Here is a 19,433-nt window from a genome sequence, read left to right as displayed (position 1 = left end):
TTTCTGTCTTCCGACGAAAAGAGTAATGCACATTTTGTTGTTTCTTTGCCCGGTAACGTTCATCAAAATGACATTTGCAACATCGGGCAACCAGCCAGCATACCGCCCAGTGATATAATGGTTGGACTACATCTTGACTGGACTTGTTATTCGATCACTCTCGCTTTCCGGTCTCGGTGGGAAGTAAAAGGAAACCACTCGAACGTAGTGTTCGCGTTCCAAACATAGGCCAAACAAAGGAAAGGTTAAAGATGATGTGCACATTATGTGCCGTAAGGGTTAACAGCCCTAACCATTCATATAGCATTAGGATGGGAAGATCTACACTATACTGCAACGATTAAAATGCCTTAAACGGCTGACTGATCACTTTCATTTTAAATGATCCACAACACAAATTTGCCCAGTTCGGGATGGGCACCACACACTGGCGAAGCAAAAACAAAACAGACAACCGTCCAGACAAACATGGGAGAAGATTTTTATCCTATCCTACAGTGCCTAAAAACTTTTTTTATTAAACGGACAAAACGAACATTACGACTAACGCTAGTAGCAAACAACGAATCTTGATCATTACCTTTGCACCGCAACAAACCAAGGACGAGTCAAAAACCGTCCGAGATAAATGAAAGCACTTGAACGAAAGGGCAGGATACTTTGGTCCCGGTAGCGTAGAAGTGGAAAGGAATAAAAAACCAAACATTCCCGTGCTGCAGCACGTTGCGGTTGAACCGATAGCTTTTTCATTGCTGATGCAGAGAGTATAATGGAATCTAAACGCAAACATGCACAACCTAATGAAACCTAAGAGTATCGTTGTAATATTTTCACCGCCCGTCCTATTTTATTTCTCTTGCGGCTTCTGCCGTGTCGACTTGTCTGTATTTCGCTGTCTCATATGTACCTACTGCTGAGGGTGCTGAGGGGTAAAATTTATGCGTTCGATCCGTGCCATAACGGGTAAATGACCAACGATTTCTTGTTTAAGCCTAGAACGTTCTTACACTAATCAGCAAGCGGTGGCAATGATTGACACACTTTCATTTTTGATTCCCGTCTCGTCCTTTAGCGCTCATTTAAATGCAAAGCCAGTCTAACGTCCGTTTGCAAGAGTGTGTGTTTTTTTGCATCTGTGTATGCCGTTTGGTTTTTTTTTGTTTGTTTTGTATTCGTGTGTCCAGTTTTCGTGCTTTTGTTGTAAATCGTAGGTGGATCTCGCTCAGCGCATTTGATACAATATCGCTATCCTCTAAGCCCTACGGGCCCACAGGCAGGACCACACACATCTCTCGCATAGATTACACTACACTGCTCAATCACACACGCATCGGCTTGTCCTGGTTGTAGGTGTGTCGCTCGTGTGTCCTTCCGCCGCGCAAAAACCAACAGCGATAGTGCGAGCGTAAACAGCTTATTTCAGCAGATCGTGAGCCCGTTCGTTGGCCGCTGCTATCCTGGTGGCGTTGGATTCTCCCTACGGGAAGTCGATAGCATACAAGATAAGATCACTCACGTACACAGGTTTGGTTCGTTTGGCGATGAGTAGCAAATAGTTATTGATCGGTGTGGAAAAGTTGGAATAAAAGGTGAGGTATTCGAAAAATCAATTCGCTTAATAATTCGCCTAGTTTTTGGCAGTAGTGTGGAACTACACAGTGAAAGATACAACGGAAGGCATATTTTTTGGGGCGGGTGTGGGCGATTGTTTGAAAGATAATAAAGAGGCATAAAAGGCCGAAAAGTGTACGAAAGTAATACAATAAAACTAGCAGGCAATTATTTACTTCCAATTCAAAATCATCGCTCAAACGCATTTCGGCCAAATGTTTCAGTTTCATTTACGTCATTTATAGTGGTTTTGGTAGCCCTTTTTTTCGATGCGATTCTTTCCGCACCGCATAATTGCCTACATTTTTTTTAATTTCTTAAAATTACACATACAAACGTAAGTTGAAAATTTCAACGTAGAAGATTGAAAAAAAAAGAATAAGGTAAAGAGGTTTTGTATAACGATAAAAGAGTAAAAATAAAAGCAGTGATCAGATTATTTTACTGTTTCATAAACATTGTTTTTTTTATTCTTTAATGTCTTTGTGTGAGTCATATTTCCTGTCCTGTTTCTATTGAATCTGCAGCATAATATAATAATATCACATCCTACATATATATTTAAAAGAACGAATTGACATAAAGAAACTTATACTTAATAAATATATTCCATTACACGCATAAATAGTAATATTATAAACTATGAATGAATATACATATATATGGTAAAGAAGTAAAAAAACTACCAACTTACATTTTTCGTGTTTTGTTCGTTTCGAAATCCGAAATTGGAGGAGGTAAAATAATAACGATAACCATACAAGTATATGTATATATATATATGTATAGATAGGTGTGTATATTGCATATATGCACTGCTATATATATACTCGGTACCCTTTTTATTTGAGAAGCGAGTGCGCTTTTTCATTGGCTGCCTTTATCCTGTCCTCATTTGATGCGCCCTAGATTGTTGGAAGAGCATTAAAATAACGATCATGTCACATGCATAAACATAAACAATAGGTATTTATATAGTAGAAGTATAGTATAAGGAAAGAGTAAGAGAGAGGTAAGAGCAATTGATTCTCAGATCAGATTATTCACTGAAGTTGTACGCGCGTTATTACGGGAATGGTGAACAGAGGAACAAAACGTTAAAACTAACGCAAGAAACGTTTATCGATTAAAACAAACGCAACAATGAATATAAAACGATGGTGCGCGCAACGGGTTCCTCTAAAGCAGCGAACGTGAGTTGGAGGCACGAGGTAACAGAAAAGAAAAACATAACTTAAAAACAAAACACTACTGGCGGCATTCGTCTCGAGCTTAGTTTCCGATCTTGTTCGACATGACAGTCATGTTGATCGATGCGAACAACGGAAGATCAAACTAGGGATAATTCAAGGCAAACCAAATCACGTGTCCGATAGTCTTCAGGAAGTGATCATCACTCAACGGGGAGTTTTGCCACGAGAAGATGGAGAAACAGATAAATTAGTGAACAATATCAATATCTAGCATTCAATCGGATGGAGACAAATTCTTATATTGGGGCAGGGTAGTCAAAGCATTGTAAAAGCTTCTCAAAACAACTTTTCCACCGATGCAATGCGCTTTTTCGCACGCCTTAACCTCTTTCATATAAGAGTTGCAGTTAAGCATCCTTTCATAATTGCAAACAAATCTAGAAGATTTTTTCCAGTTATTAAACAACGCGCAGAAGCAATGAGAGCAATGAAGATGGTCGCTTCCACCAGCGTCCTTCTTGTTGCGCAGCTATTACCGCGAAAAAACAAGCGGTTGCAAAGCACAAATTAACGACATTTACACAGTGAAACGAACTGGATATGTAGGAAAAGAACAAACATAAACTCAAAAAAAAGGTCAGTAGATATACTAACGGTTGTGAATTACGAATTATTCTGTATCCACAACGGGTTTCCCTTATTTGGGTTTCCCTCATCCGGTTTATCTCACTAGCGGAGCGGTAGAACAACTTAATTAGCAACTTTGGCACATAGAAAACAGTGGGCTCTACCTACCAAACGGATAGTATATATGGGTCACATAACGATACTTACTCCCATCACATATTGGTAACGTTTTATAATATGGTTGGTAAGAAAATTCACAATACTCTACCGGTTTGGTTGCGAAGAAAGTTTATCTGCCATGTTATGTAGCGGAAAACTGTTCCTACACCGTAGTTTTTGACGTATCTGGCTGTGCTAACAGTGCTAACACCGCAAAAGTGTTTTAAATACATATAAAATAACATAATAATGAAACCAAGCGTATATTTATGGCTTATAGCTGCGCTAAACCATATGCGAAATTTTGGGTAACTAACAACACATAAAATATATCAGAAAAAACATAATTTAACACCATTTTTTCGCAAAAAAAAAGCAAACATACGTCAAACTCTACGGTGTTCTTTTTCCGCCAACACTTACGACTACCGTTGGAAGAAGAAACAAGATCGCTTCCATGATTTCATGTGTCTCTCTTTGTTCAGCAAACGATATTTCTAATCATTCCACGACAGTCCGCGTGGGATCATGGCCCGAAAATATGAATTGCAAATCGAACATTTAAAACATCGGTTTGTCGTTTTTGTTAATATAAGGTTATTAGAAAAGAACAACACAATCAGCTAGCGAACAAAGATAGCATAAAGGGGGAGAGGCATTTTAAAGAGAGAGACAGAGCTTTAGGATTATTATAAATCGGAATATGATACAAAATCATAGTGAAGCAAGAAACAGAAATGCGAACAAAGTAAATCGATCCCTTGTTGGAAAACTATCAAAGTTCCACTACGCTTATAGTTGGAAAACTACTCCTATCGAGTAGATCAATAAAGCGATTACTTTTCTGTCATTTGCGCCTCCCGTAGGAGTGTGCAAAAAAAAACTAAGCGCATACTAAAAATTACACTTTAAACACAAAAACAAATCTATCTGCAAACGGAAAGGAGGCCCAACCGATTCCTGCGCATCAATTAAACGAACGAATTAAATGAACGGGAGCTCTAGTTTGGGGTTCAAAATTTTGTGAAATGAAGGCAAAAACCTTCTTTCTGGTGCCAATAGTTTCAATAGCAAACAAATTTCTCAAAAAGGACGCAACTCATTTCCGTTTATGCCTCTGGCTACTCTGGAGCCTTTTGTAAATAGTAAAATGTCGTACACACTGAACTTGAAAGCTACACAAACATGTACTAGACACATCTTGATAGATTCAGGCGCATAGAAAATGAAACATAGGTAGACAGAGAGAGTGATATCGCAGAAAAGACAAAAAACAGTAGACAACGAAAGAAAAAGGATTACACAAAAAAATTAATAGCGCTCTGAAGGGTTTGTTATGTTTCAGAAGGTGGTTGTTTTGTAGTTTGATCGAAAACTCAGGTTCGTGTTGTGTGTGAACGTGTAACAAACAGCAAACCGGACACAACAGTACACACAAAGAGACCACAACAACGCGTTTCAACGACAGTACATAAATACTCCACCGCTACGTTGATAATAAAGTAATGTAATGAAGGACAAATAAAACTAGAACTTAGTGGTACGAAACGTTACGTTTAAATACCGAACGGGATCTAATCCAGAGAAAACTAAAACTGGAAACTAACACAGCGAAGAAACATTGTGTTTGCGAATGTTTCTTCAACGTAAATCCAAAAAACTAAACCAGAAAAAAAACACAAAACTAGAATGCGCAAGCAAAACACCGCTGGTTAAAGGTTATGTTATGTTTTTATGTTTATGTTTTCTGATTGTTTGGCACATGTGCTGCAGTAGTGGTATTGTTTTGAGGGTTGGATTGAAAACACCAACATAGAAAACTCATATGCACAACTTAACAAAAACGAACCAGTTAAAAATGGTAAAACGAATGCATGTTTAACGATGTAATAATCTGATCAAAAAACTAAGAAAGATCATTCGGCTAAATGGTATGAAAGTAGAAAGTAGTAGGGTCGGTAACAAGATGCTTCGCCGTTTCTTTCTCGTTTCGTTTTCACTTTCTCTCACACTCTCTCACTCTCCGCTCTGCTCAACCACCCAACCGCTCTTCGGCGAAGGGCGCAGATCGGAGCAGAAATGCAGCGAAATACGGACCGAAAGTAACCGTCCGTGACCACTGCCGGCATATAGGTGTGCGGCGAGAGAAAGCCAACGAGCGGAGTGAAACCGAACACTTACCTTGCGATTGATTCTGTCGATCTGTCTGTTCTGATTCTCCAGCTCGGAGCCCATATCGAGCGCCATGTTTCGCAGATTACCGATCATCGTGTTCACCTGACCCATGTTCTCCTCCATTTCATCTTCCCGGGCATCGTTCGTGATCCTACGGGGAAAAGCGGAACGGTTAATAAAAAGGGACCCCGATGACACTATGACGGCATGTTTCCATTACCTGCCGATGTAACCAGCCTGCGGGCCCAATCCATTGCGATCGTCCATTACTCGCTGGGGCTGATTGTTCACCACCTTACCGTCATCATTGCCCTTCCAGGTACCATCGTCCTCTTTAAAGGATGCGCTTCTGCAAATTGGGTGAGATTACAAATGTTTATAGTACAAATGACTGCTGTTGAGGTGTACGGTGCATTATGCTTACTTGTTGCACGGTAAGACACAGATACCACAGCATTTTTCCATGCCACTCAGATTCTTCTCAGCTTCACGCATGTCGGCATTGATCTGGTCCATGCCCTCCTCGATTCGGTCCAATTGTTCTGTGTTGTTTTAGATAGGATTTGTGTTTTGCATTCGTTTAGATGGATTTAGATCGGTACGCAACGCATGAATCATTCAATTGCGTACAAAATTCACACCGATCACGATGATAAAAAAAACAAATGAGGACAAAAACAGAGAGAGAGAGAGAGAAAGAGGGAAAAAGAACGAGCCAATTACATTTTGTAAATAACACAGACCACATGTGACCATGATCGTTTTGTAACAACAATGAATTAGTAAGTGATAAAGTGAGCTGGTTACTGTGGCGAGGAGTTATGCAATGCATTAGTGTATGATTGTAGATTTAGAGGGTAATTGGATCGAAACCGGAGACGAGCGGGGGGATGGGGGATGATTTTGGTATGTTTGGAATTATTTTATATAGATCATACTGTGAAAATTGTGCATTCAATACAAGGGTAACGGCATACAGAAATCGTTCGGAAAATGTGATACTTCATTATCTGGCTATGAAATGAGTTGAATTGTATGAAATGATCGAACAAAACTTTAAACAGAGTTAGGAAGTGATAGCATAGATAGTTGACGTGTTATTAGTAGTTATAGTGATGATAGTAATAGTATTAGTAGTAGGTAGAATATTAAACAGTACTATGTAGCGATAATATTTATTAAGTATATTGAAAGATAAGTTTAATAACATTACTCGAATGTCATGCAACGTTCTACACGCTCGGTAATGAAAGTAACGGAAAAGTATAACAGTTGAACAAAAAACGGAACAAAAACAAACAAATGTAATTAATAGATGTAATATGCTTTACTGGGGTTAAGAAGATTAACCGCGGTAGAAGAAAGTTACGGGGCTTAAATTGGTGGCAGGATAATATCTCAAAAGGCAGTCCGAGGAAATAGATATCATTCAAAATCAAAATCTTATTCATGAGGATTGTGAATGTTCAACCAAAACGAGTTAAATCTACAGGAATTAAAATGTAAAAACAAAACTTTAACCGCCACTAACGCCTTTCATAAAGACATCATTAAACGCTATCAACAAACAAACGAAAATTTTGCGGTAAGGAAACTTCCTGAGGTGTTTTATAAATTAAATTCAAAACTATAAGTGAGAGACTAAATCAAACGAGCATCGTTTATAACACAAAACAAATAAAACTAAATTGTATAGAACATTTTATGTATTAATGGTATATTGTAGCAATCAATATATCTCTTTGAGCTGGAGAATAGAACAAAGTAATAAAGACGAGCAAACGAACGCAAGGAAAATCTAACGTAAATTCGGAATTCCGAGCTCAAGTTTTGGCGCCCTGGAGTGTTATATAAAAGAAAACAAGAGATTTTGAAACAAGAAAAGTTGATAAACATATGTACTATTGTCGCTTTCGGGTTGATGTTTTTGCTTTATAATATACCTGTTTGTTGTGTTGTTTTATTGATGCAGATGCAGAGTTTAGAGTGAAAAGTGCTGTGCTCATTGGTACGTTTGTTTGTTTCCGATTGGTAAGTACTTGTAAGTATGTTTTAGTGGGTGAATCATCGTTAGTTTTGCTTGGGGTAAGTTAGATCGTAGTTTGGGTTTTCTTTTGGGTGATTTGTGATATTTTCTTGGCTGCCTTCTTTTGTTGTTTTGTTTCGTTTTGTTATACAACATCTTATGACTTTCTACATTAGTTATGAGTTTTGTGATTTTCATTCCGTTTTGCCACACAAAACCGTTGCACAATGAAACTGTTATTGTTCTCGTTCGAAGCGTAAGAAATATAGAGCTATATGTTAAATTCACTTAAATTGTTGTACAATTCGTGATTGGTGGAGTTACAAGTCCAGATACTTTTGAAAAATAAAAAACAAAGATTTGCAAGCAGAGGTTAGTTTAGATTTTCTACCAACGAAATTATGATATCTTTGTTATTGTAACTAGCTGTTAAATTGTTTTCAGTAGTGTGTAGAAGTTATTTCTTTTTTTGTGGATTATTTGTTATTGGTTTGGTCTTGCTAACTCAACAGTGGATAAGCTTACCTCCTTGTTCATCCAGCATTACGATGGTTCGCATTCCCACCTCAGTGCTCTAGATCAGAAAATATCACAAATATCAACTTAGCATCGTCTCACGTTCTAAACTGTGCGACAATCCGTCGCTAGTACAATTCTTACGTGTACAAGATCATATGTTTCTCTTAATCTTATGGCTTATTTAGTACGGTTTGACAATCAGTTTATCTTCTGTTTTACCACGACCTTTCAGCAGGCACAAGCACAAGTGCCTCCATGTTCGCGTATCAAATCGATCTTTAACTAATGGAACCCAGTCATGTCAATCAGAGTGCCTTTGTTAATAAAATTGCGTAACAAATTGCATTGCAAATATTGCTTCCTTGGTTTACCCGGTTTGTTCGAACTTTCAGCTATATTAATACTTTATCAAACGGTTATAATAGTATGCAATCTTCCAGTTCCCATTTTTTTTTCTTTGAGCAGTGAGCACGACACCACATTTTTTTCGCTTTTTCTACACCATCTATTATTAGCGTATTTTATTTAAGTTATTTTTTGTCACAACACAGCACGAAAACACTCACAATGTCAAAAAACAAATCATAATCAATTGAAGGCTTTAATCATTTCGTCATGGAAGGGCATATGGAACAGAATTAAAGATAGAAGTAAAATCACAATACACATAATACGAAGCAAACCTACGCACGTAAGGAAAGCGACAAACGAAATGAAAGACAAACGTTAACTAATTAACGAACGAAAAGAAGCTTACAGTAAATGGAAAGCAGTTTTGATGTAACATAACTAACTAAGATAGAGGATGGAAGAAATAAACGGGTTCGAAGTAATGAGTAGAAAGATCATATAAAAACAAGAAAAAAAAATTTGAAAAATAGATAAATCAATCATGACATGATTGTAAGCGCAATGCAAACTAGTGCGGGGTAGAGTAATAAAAAAGAATATACATAGTATACGCTCGAGATACCAGATACGTAAAGCAACTATATAAGCAGCAATTAGTGCGTCTGCATCTGTGTTGTGTAGAGGAGCGCTAGTGCGAGCCATAGTGGAGAAATAGGACTAAAAGGATAGATCGTATAAACGGAACGACATAAAATGAAGATTAAAAGCGATACTGAAATGAGCTAAAGTGTAACATCTTAATGTAAACAAAGTGTTGGTGCTTCAATAAAGGGAAAGTGTGACGGGGGGTTGAGTTAGCAATATCTCTTCTTTGTCGACAGACATATGGAACGGACGGAATTCGAAATAAATTGAATCATCATGACAGTACATTGCGGGAGAAAAATGTTACATTGAAGCTGATGGTATAAATTGGATAGAATGTAACATGTTCAAGACTTTCCGGTGTCTTTTAGATGATGAATAAACCAAAAAAAATAGAATATGAGTTTAGATGTGTTGCGGTTTGAAATGAGTAGTGTAGTCAATACATTCAACATTGGTCGTTATGTAGAATTAATTATGATTGTTTTTTTCGCATTCCAAAGGTATTACAATATAATAGAATATGTATAGAATGTGTCCAATGATATGATGACTCACCTCCCTGATCGTCAAGGGCCACCAGGGTTCGAATCCCGGCTTCCTTGCTCTATTTTTGTATGGCGGCATTTGGAATAATCAGTAATAAGTGTCATTTGTTAATTGTTCTGCGTATACTGTAGTGATGGGCGTAACGTTTAGTTTGGAATAGGTTTCTTCTGGGCTGTTGGTTTGGTTTTCCAAACGTAAAACAGATCGTAGCTCGGCAGAGGATAATTGGTAGAGGTGTTTTTTTTTTTTTGCAAACTCTTGTAAAGACCAAATATTGCTATCCTGTATCGATTGATCTGCTACGTATATGTTTGGTATATATTTTTTGTAAGAACCAAAATGCTAATACTAATGGTGGTGGTCCTGATTGATGTGGCAGTTTGTTGTTAGTATAATCTAGCGCATATTTTCTTTAGTATTGTTTGTCCTAAGGCTGGATAAGGCTATTACGAGGATAATCTTAAATCGATATAATACATCATTGCGTGTCCCACGTTTCACGAATGCGTTTTACTCGCAAAAGGCACTGTACATTGTTTAGAAATATAGCCAAGTTGTTAAAATTAAATATAAATCACGAAAACACTGAACAGAAATTCAACTTATACGATGGTAAATTCATATTGTGCTTTTACATATAAACACACAAATAAAACGACAAAAAAAATATGTGTCATATTTATAAAACAACATTTCATCTTTTGTTCGCGGCAATTATCAACAAAGGAAGAATGAAGAATTTCGTAGTAAAGTATGAATTAAATTACATCATCATTTAACCTTTCTATACGACAAATAACCTGTCAGTATGTTTGAAAATCTAAGCACAAGCTTAATCACTTTACAAGATTGCTCCACTTGAGTGCTTGTTATAGTGTTCATGATTTATATAGGTCATATATAAATATATATTTTTATACTATTAGCACATTGCGTACAATTTTCAACGGAACCAAAATACAATACATACATTTACATTCATTTCAAAATAAAAAAATTGCAAATGCTAACGGAAAAGTATTTAGTACCCGGTACATAATGGAAAGCTTTGTTTGAGTTTTTTAAAACGTAATTACTACGGACGGGCCAATAGCCCCAAATTTGTGCACAGAATACACAGAAAACAACAAATTGTAGAAAAGCTACAGTTTCAATTTGAGTTTAATGCTTGGTGACTATGTATAGATTATTAGCCACACGTCACCGATTAATTGCAAGAATATCATTTTTCAGCAATGAATTGTTGAATTTATGTTTAAAGTGTCGTGAAACGTTTTTGCTGATCTAAGATTCGTGAGTAAGATTAAAACAGAGATTTGTAAAGCTATGTATACAACATATCAACACATTTCCACCGGGTTATTGCTCAAGAAACTTTATCTCAGAGCACAGTGGAAATAATAACCAATAGGTAATCATGCATCTGTTTTCATTTAAGTAGGATAGTTTTGTAAAAAGATAGCAGAATAGTAGTGATAGTTGTTGAAAACAGCTCTATTACAAGTGATCAAGGTACAGAGACGTTCCGATAACAGAAAAAAAACAAGACAATAAAAAAAGGAATAGAAAGTCATTGATCTCTGTTTGCAAACTTCATCCAACCGCAGTTTCATTCTGGAGGAGAAGAAATTTGAGAATTTGTGATGTGACGTAAGTAGTTAGTACGATCGAATGTTTGACGTAAGTATAAGTCATAGGCATGCAACATAGATCGGGACATACAAACACACGCAGCCTCAACAAAAGTATTAAGAAAAAAAACCAAACGAAGTAAAATACCAGACAAAAACAAACGAGGATTAAAATTCTTGTTCAATTTGTTTTTTGTTACGGCAAATGAATAAGGAAACTGGAGGAACAGAGCATTGCTGTTTTTATGGTTTGTCTTTTTTGTGAAGAGAAATGCAAATAGGTTGCAATTTCACAATATTTATAGGATAGCAAATAACTGGCCGCAATCGACCTATATAAAGCTTAAGAAAGGGTAGTTAACAGATTTTATAATTAAAACATCGAAATTTTGCTTCAACTCATTTAGAACTGTATGAAAACGCGACGCAAAACAAACATTCATGAGAAATTGGAACATCGATAAAGTATTAAACGGAAACACAACATTTAGTATTACAGGGAATGAAGAAAAACAACGTTAACTTTCTATTTTTGCGCCACGTACTCCAAATTAAGAAAACCAAAAAGCACATTTGTAAAGTAAACTAAAGAACAGCTATTGGACAATATGGCAGGCTATTGGGTACAGGACGATTAAATTGACATGACTTCGTCGGGATTGAACATCGATGACGGTATCGACAGTTTGTTTTCGATCGATCGAATAACCATGAGCAAAACATAGCATAATAACGAACTAAGAGTTTCTATTTTACTAGTTTGGATGTAGTAAAACAAAACGGTTTTAATGACACAACTTTACCGGACCATTTTAGGAGGCGTTTCGAGCATTTTTAACGGAACGTTTCAAATGCTATGGAAGATAATATTTTTAATAGCTGGCGCCCGACTAAGGTATTTGGTACTAATTTTCGTAGCGATGACACCTCCTCCAATTGCATGGAGTAGAAGTGCAGTTCCTCTACCAAAAATTATTTATCGCATCCATCGCCAACGGTTCTAAGGGAGCTGCCAGTATTCGCAGGACAAGCGCATACATGGTAATGCGACAAAACAGTACAAAATGGATTGTTCTTACCTCCTCACATAGTGCCAGCATACGGCGGGTACTGTCCAAGGACTAACGATGACAGCGGCCATGCGGTATCATGAAAGTGTACAGAAAGCACAGAAGAAATGGTTTGAATACATATGTACGTGTTGCTGTCTGGATTTATGGACGGAATCGAAGCCTTTAGATGATGTATTCAGAGCATGTTCCATACCTCATCGACCACCTGCTGCTGTTTAATTTGGAGCTCCTGCAGCTCGGTTTTTGGTACGCCCGCACCATTTTCCGGGGGTGCTGCTGCCGGCATTCTGTAAATCAAAAAATTTATAAATATCATGTTTGCAACATAGGTACACAACTAAAAAAGAGTTTTTGCGACGAAGGCTACCACGAAGGTACTGTATCGGGAGGAGAAAGTATTAATTCATCAGCAAGAAAAACAAAATCAATCATCATAATGCGTCAAATTACGCTTTTAATTACTAATTCATCCACTAGATGTGCGCGCTGTGGTATCGTTCATCTGAATATACATAATGCGTATGAAATGTTTAAACATTAACAGATTGATTTAGATCAACTAAACCATCATTGTCCTTCAAAATGCTTAAACTATACCAGGCACGACATGCAAACAAAGACTTTCTTCGCATCTTCGCTTCATCAAACGATATTCACGCATCATACAGACGAAAGACATTGCCAGAGATGATTTTTTTCCTTCGGTTAATACAACCTGCTGTACTGAAGGGACCTTAGGCAACCTCTACGTGAAAGGGCAAGCAAACAAAATTGAAACGACGGGGAAACTCGCGCTTCTTTAGCGCTAAAATGACAAAAATCGAGCATCATCAGCACATCTTCGGAACCTCCAGGGGGTGTCTTTCTAGGTGCGTACTCCCCAAAAAATCAATATCATAAGGTTGATACGGTAAAAAACAACAACCGGGAAGGGCCGATTTGAGTATGCGCCAAGCATCAGCTTTATCTGTGGTGTGGCGTTGCATTGGTCCCGCTCTTACGCCCGCACAATAAACGGTGTGTCTCATCCTTTAAACGCAATGACTGCGGTCTTCTCGTCCTGTCTCGAGGATGTGATGGAGCACGGCAGCAAAAAAGGACATAAATTAGTGCTGGGAATTGTCTCGAAGGGCAGCCCAACACTACCACTACCCGCCGCTTGTCTGTGTCCTTTTTTGTAACAAATTTACCAACCGAGAATTTACTAGGATTGACCGTTCCAGATTGGTACGGCCTGAAGCTCGCGCTTTCGCCTCTTTAGGCTTGACCCTGAAATGATGTCGCTGCATATGTGTGTATGCGTAGCGCGCGGCCACCCGCATAAGGACATGTGTGTGCCAAAACAGTGCCAATTCTAGCACAGTGCTGCGCTTCATGCGTGCGCCAAGAAAGGGCGTAGCACAACATCATACACCGAGGGGTACTCTTCTTGCAGCGGGCACACCTTCACAATATCGGAGGGAATTCCGTACAGCTTCAGCAACTGATGACTTCATCTTGAACGGTTCAATTAACCCGAAACGATTTCTTATTTCTGAGTCACGATTGAGCCTCACAGATCACCGCTCAAATCATCACATGCCACCATCGGTTTGCTTGGGGGTAGACGACTCAGCACCCATCAACGGCACCAAATATTCCCTGCATCGATTTTTCAGCGAATGCCAGCCCGAATTAAAGAAAAGTGCACTTAATTCATCGTTTCACTATTTACCTGGTTTAGTTTGGGGTGGTTTCGAGGAGAGTTAAAGTGTTGAAGAGATAACGAGCTGCTTCAGAAAGCGATCGACAGAGGTTTTTGGAAAAGCTTGACGCAGACACACAATTTTCACTCTTCGATTCCGAGCACCAATTCGGTTCTAACATTACTTTCGTTCAAAATAGCGAAGGCTTTGACGTTTCGTTAAGAAACTGCGATGGATTTGACGTTTTCGTCCAGGAAAATCAACGAACAACGGGTAATTCAACGAAACTACATCGCGGGAACAAACCAGCGAGAACAAAGCAAATCTAAATAAAACGTAAATGTTTTTCACATATTCCAATTCATCAGGCATCCACAATGAAAGCAGAAACATAATTTCTTTTCTTATCCATTCCCATTCCTGATTATACATAGACAGTATGTGACAAACAACTGCCATAGAGCTGGCCAAATGGTATGGTAATGGTATAAACAACGCTCCCGAGTTGATTTAATGTTTGAACTTACTCCACTGGCAAAACACATATTTTCTATACATTTGCACTAGATTTTATACATGAATTACTATTGTTTTTGCTCGCACGTATCGTTCGGATTGCTATTGTTTTGCCATCCAGTGTAGAAACAATGGATGAATCACGTGAAACTCACATAATTAATTTAATTGGAGTTTTGTTTTCTAAAAAATCATTCAACCCAGAAATAATTCTGATGTTATGAGAAGCTCTAAATTATTAAAGCTCCTATTTTATCCAAAATCGACACAAATTTTCTAGAATTATTTATTACATTTGTCAGAAACGGTGACCGTGAAACCAACCACCTTTGCTTCGCCGACAGCTGCTCGTGGATGTTTTGTTGTGTATTTTTTAGTTGATTACTATCGGCATTTTCTGCAAAAATTGGCACCAGCAAAATGAGTGAAACCGACGGGATCCACATAGAGTACGCAGATGAGCAAGAATTGGTTCGAGAGTTTCGACGGTTTATGAGTGATCCTGAAACTAGAGAAAAAGCTGCCAATTATCTTTACGAATCACTGGTGGACGAAACAATCCTAGGGATCGCGTACGAGGTGCACCATGCCTTCAAGACCGGCTCCGGTGCGGCAGTGGAAGGTGAACCCGAGGACAGTAAACCGTATACAATCGTCGATCAACCCGATATGGACGTGTTCGGTTCGTCCAACACTAAAAAAGCTATAGACTGCCACTGTCCGAACTGCAATCGTATCGTAGCCGCGTCCAGATTTGCACCCCATCTGGAGAAGTGCATGGGTAAGCCTACCTACACCCCCTGAATTGATCTAATGAATTGTATCTAATCCACTGTGCAATATTACAGGTATGGGTAGAAATTCGTCACGCATTGCGAGTAGACGTATCGCGAATACACGTGACGTAGGTACCGGCAATTATTTCGGCGGGGATGAGGATGACGAAGACGACGCGGACTGGTCCGGTGAGAAGAGAAAAAAGAAGATCTCCCAAGTGCGTACTAATGGGAGCAAGAAAAATGGCAAAACCTCATGAAAGTAGGTGCGCGTATGGGGTTGATAAATGGTAGTGCTTCTGAGCAATCTGCTGCATGTTACCATATACATGCGCGATGTTGGTGGACTGAATGGACGGCAACAGGGCAACCCCTTACGAATCAGAGCGAATGTGGAAAGCATTCGAAGTTTGACTATTTGATCACAACCAACGGAACTATAAACGCTCGTTTTGTTTTAACTAAATCGTTCGGTTGAATCTCACCATAACGTTGTACCATGCACATTGCCAAGGTAGCAATTATTGCCAAATCAATTTCACATTACACGAGACACGAGTGTTGCAAAGCATATATGCAAATATCGTAAATTGTTATGTGAAAAAAAAACCGTATATCCTATAAACGGCAGGGGCAAACGAATTGAACATAGCTTCCAATTATCTGTATATCTTTATTACACAACATTAGGCTAGGCAAAATAAATAAACAATGTGAAATAAATCCACATACTCGCACTAGATTCTGTCTGCCTGTCGAGCGAACGAAGAGGTTTCCCGTATGTTTGATCTTCGCTTGCAGTGAGTTGATTTATGTAAATAAAGCAAGATTTTCACAACGATAGGATCGTCCTAAGTACATCGCGTCAAGTCTGGAAATCATATGATCAACTGATCTGCGTTCGATCCACTTTATCCACTCGGGCGAAACAACGAATTCTCTCAAATTCGTAAATAGATCAAGTGTAGTGCATGTATGGTTGTGTGTCGCCACCGCCACAGCCGTAAATTATACTCCAGAATTGATGTGTGTTTATTTTTAAGATCATTCTACCAGATGGACCTACCCAGCCTCCCCAACAGGTCTCACAAACCGCATACATGTTGTTTACTTTTTGTTTTGCCGTATTTTCTCTCATTCGTCCGGCGTACATTAAAACCGCGCGGTCCGTGATCGCACAAACAGTTCGATGCCGCGCAACGGCCACTCTCTCGCGGTTTTATATTGCGGTCTCTCTCGCTCGCGCCCGCCCCCAACTTGGTGGTTGATTTGCGCGTTGTGCATTGCGTTTGTATTTGAAAGTTGGTGTCAGCTGAGTGTAGTTTGATATCGGCGCACACGGGTCCGTTGGCTCGTTACTATGGCTTCCGTATCCGGCTTGCTGTACTGAAGTGATACAATAGTTTCAATAAAAAAAAAACACACAAGAACTGGCCGTTTTTGAGATATGTGGCTTCTTCGTTTTGTGGGACATCAGAACCAGTTTAGTGTTTCTCTCGTTACACGATCGTTTGCCGTCCATATCCGTGTATGTTTCCAACATGATTCATTCGAACGTGCCTGTACGATGCTGTGTTTTGATGAGATCATAACTTACTCGCCGAAGCATACGCAATGAGGTAATGCGTTATTTCTAAGTCACACAGGAATGCATAGCTTCGCTCCAAACGACCATCAAGGACGGGCCAGTTTTAATTTATTCATGGTGTGCAGCTGTGTTTATTGTTGATTTAGCAGGCTGGGCCGAATAATACAAAAACAGGAACAAATCAAAGCGTTCAGTTGTGTTCGTTTTTTGGTCCAAGCACATCAGTTCAAGCGCTTGATAGAGTGAAACCCCGTACAGCACACGGACCGGACCATGACCGTGCTGTGCTCCCATCATCGGATAGTCGAAAGGGAACCGTCCAAAGTTAATCCCCGCTGGAAATGTAAGTAAACTAATGCGTGCAAGTTAAAGCTAATTAACTTATTTTTGGCAAAAATTTTCTTCTTTTCGTTCCATCCTTCCAGCATGCACCGTTTTCTCCTTACTGCTGATAGTTTCCTCGTGTTTAGTGGTTAGTTTCAGCCTGCATGGATTAATTGCACACTACAAAAATCATTGTTTGCTTAAAGCCAATTTGCATTTCATCGAGATACCAGCCGATAATGGAACCATTCCCAACGGAACGGACCAAACGGATGTTCAGTGTAATGTTTTCAAGTACACAATTTAAAAACACAAACATTGTTATCATTGTTTATCTTGCATTGCACACCTGCAGATGGTATTGACGAATATTGGAGCAACTGGAACAGCGGTACCTATTGCGACACACTGAAGAATATGCCACTCTTTCAGGGCATTTGTTGTACTATATGGCTAGCGATTTTCCTTGTTCACGGTCCCGGAGGGTGAGTAGAAAGGCAGTGAAAGAATCCTACCTAGTGCACTTCCAGTTCTGCATCATGCATATATTTATATAATCCGTACTGTTTTGCCTTTCAGAATTCTACCACAACCCTGGCGTATAGTATTTCCATCCTTAATATTTTTCCTGGGCTGCTTAATAGTATCCCTTCTGACGGCAAGCTTCATCACCCAGGGGCTCACGCATCTGTGTGCCGAATTTCAAAAAGTGAACTCAGTCCATGGCCTTAGCTGCGCCCGGTTAATCGTTTACTTTTCATTAGTGCAGGAAAACGCAACCCTGGTGCAGGTGGATAAGAACTTTTTCTTAACGCTAGTCTTTGCCTGGGTATGGTTCGGTGCTACTGTTTTAGGTTTCTGCATAATACTGCTCCGAATCTTGCTTATGCCCGACTTTGAACTGTTCCGTGTGGTAATTTCGATGCACGGAGGGCGCAAAGGTTTGTAACCCAACCGCTAGAGCCATTGATGGGTTATTCTTTGTTCAATTTTATTCATTTTCCTTCTCCATCCGTATAGATCTATCCAGGCTGCCGGTAAAGGAACGTGCTAGTTGTGATATTTCAGAACTTTGATGATTGGTTTTGGTGAATAAATTTGTTCAAGTGAAACCGTGTGTCGTAAGAATATTATAGTGATACTAAAAAAATACACACAATTAGCCTTAATTTTTTCTCTTCGCTTGGTTGATGCAAATGGGTCAGGTTTTACTGATCTAGTTTTAAAAGTGTTTTGTAACCTTAAAAAAAATAACATTAAATAAACTTTCAATCATCGCTAAAAGCAGTGATGTATGCTTGTTTGTAACTCAACATAGTGTGAAAAAATATATAACAAACTGATAACGCATAGAAGCCAAAAGAAATAATCATCTAAGGTAAGGATAACAATCAATAGTATTGCTTTTGATTATATTACCTTGAGACCTGCTCCAGCACTTTACGGGCTGGGTAGTCTGGTGTCATTCTCATTACATGACCATAATCGGAGCCTGACGAGTTTAATTCGTGGTACGATAGTGAGTTCATCCTACATCTCGTAAAGTTCGTCAGTGTGGCGGCTCCTCTTTTGTGTTGCCACACATGCGAGCCCATTCAACTCTTCCTTCTTCCTTCCTTCTTAAAATCTTTCTTAACATCGTCCTCTCAAACGCGGATTAGAAGATTTCGCAGTGATGTAGTTATCGAGCTGGCCAAGGTGAACATTTCATCATTTGTATATTGTTATTCGCTAAGAATATTATTGGAAGTTGAAATAAGATTTGAACACAGCCACATGCCTTGTGTGCTGCTGAACGCTTCAAGAGTCCCGCCAAAGGACTAACAACATTTAAAATCCTGTATCGGTTGAATGCTTCAACTTAGATTTAATGCATCCATTTTAAATTATTTTTTAACATATTCGGAGGATCAATTAGCTGTAAGCTTTCCTTTCAAATTAAGCAAATTTAAAAAAAATACATTTTACAAACTGTCAACATGCGG

The 19,433-nt window shown here is 38.8% G+C and overlaps 3 protein-coding genes across 3 annotated transcripts; 2 read left to right on the top strand and 1 right to left on the bottom strand.

Moving 5' to 3' along the window:
• Nucleotides 1–1,414: 1,414 nt before the first annotated feature.
• On the bottom strand, nucleotides 1,415–12,845 carry LOC128710373 (synaptosomal-associated protein 25). The gene is made up of 7 exons (XM_053805425.1): nucleotides 12,753–12,845; nucleotides 12,566–12,607; nucleotides 8,317–8,365; nucleotides 6,190–6,307; nucleotides 5,986–6,114; nucleotides 5,772–5,916; nucleotides 1,415–1,477 (listed from the first exon to the last, which is right to left on the bottom strand). Exons 1-7 carry the CDS (start codon nucleotides 12,843–12,845, stop codon nucleotides 1,415–1,417), a joined length of 639 nt encoding a protein of 212 aa, XP_053661400.1.
• A 2,335-nt stretch (nucleotides 12,846–15,180) lies between these two features.
• LOC128707541 (SAGA-associated factor 11 homolog) lies at nucleotides 15,181–15,817 on the top strand. The gene is made up of 2 exons (XM_053802498.1): nucleotides 15,181–15,541; nucleotides 15,609–15,817. Exons 1-2 carry the CDS (start codon nucleotides 15,181–15,183, stop codon nucleotides 15,794–15,796), a joined length of 549 nt encoding a protein of 182 aa, XP_053658473.1. The 3' UTR covers nucleotides 15,797–15,817.
• Nucleotides 15,818–17,397: 1,580 nt separating this feature from the next.
• On the top strand, nucleotides 17,398–18,397 carry LOC128717862 (uncharacterized). Its single transcript, XM_053811535.1, has 4 exons — nucleotides 17,398–17,467; nucleotides 17,550–17,729; nucleotides 17,804–17,933; nucleotides 18,028–18,397. Exons 1-4 carry the CDS (start codon nucleotides 17,398–17,400, stop codon nucleotides 18,395–18,397), a joined length of 750 nt encoding a protein of 249 aa, XP_053667510.1.
• The last annotated feature ends 1,036 nt before the right edge of the window (nucleotides 18,398–19,433 follow it).

This window comes from Anopheles marshallii, chromosome 2 (assembly GCF_943734725.1).
Source record: "Anopheles marshallii chromosome 2, idAnoMarsDA_429_01, whole genome shotgun sequence".
NCBI classification, from domain to species: Eukaryota; Metazoa; Arthropoda; class Insecta; order Diptera; family Culicidae; genus Anopheles; species Anopheles marshallii.
The sequence above is the reverse complement of the archived record's forward strand: the minus strand, read 5'-3'. Positions and strand labels throughout refer to the sequence as shown.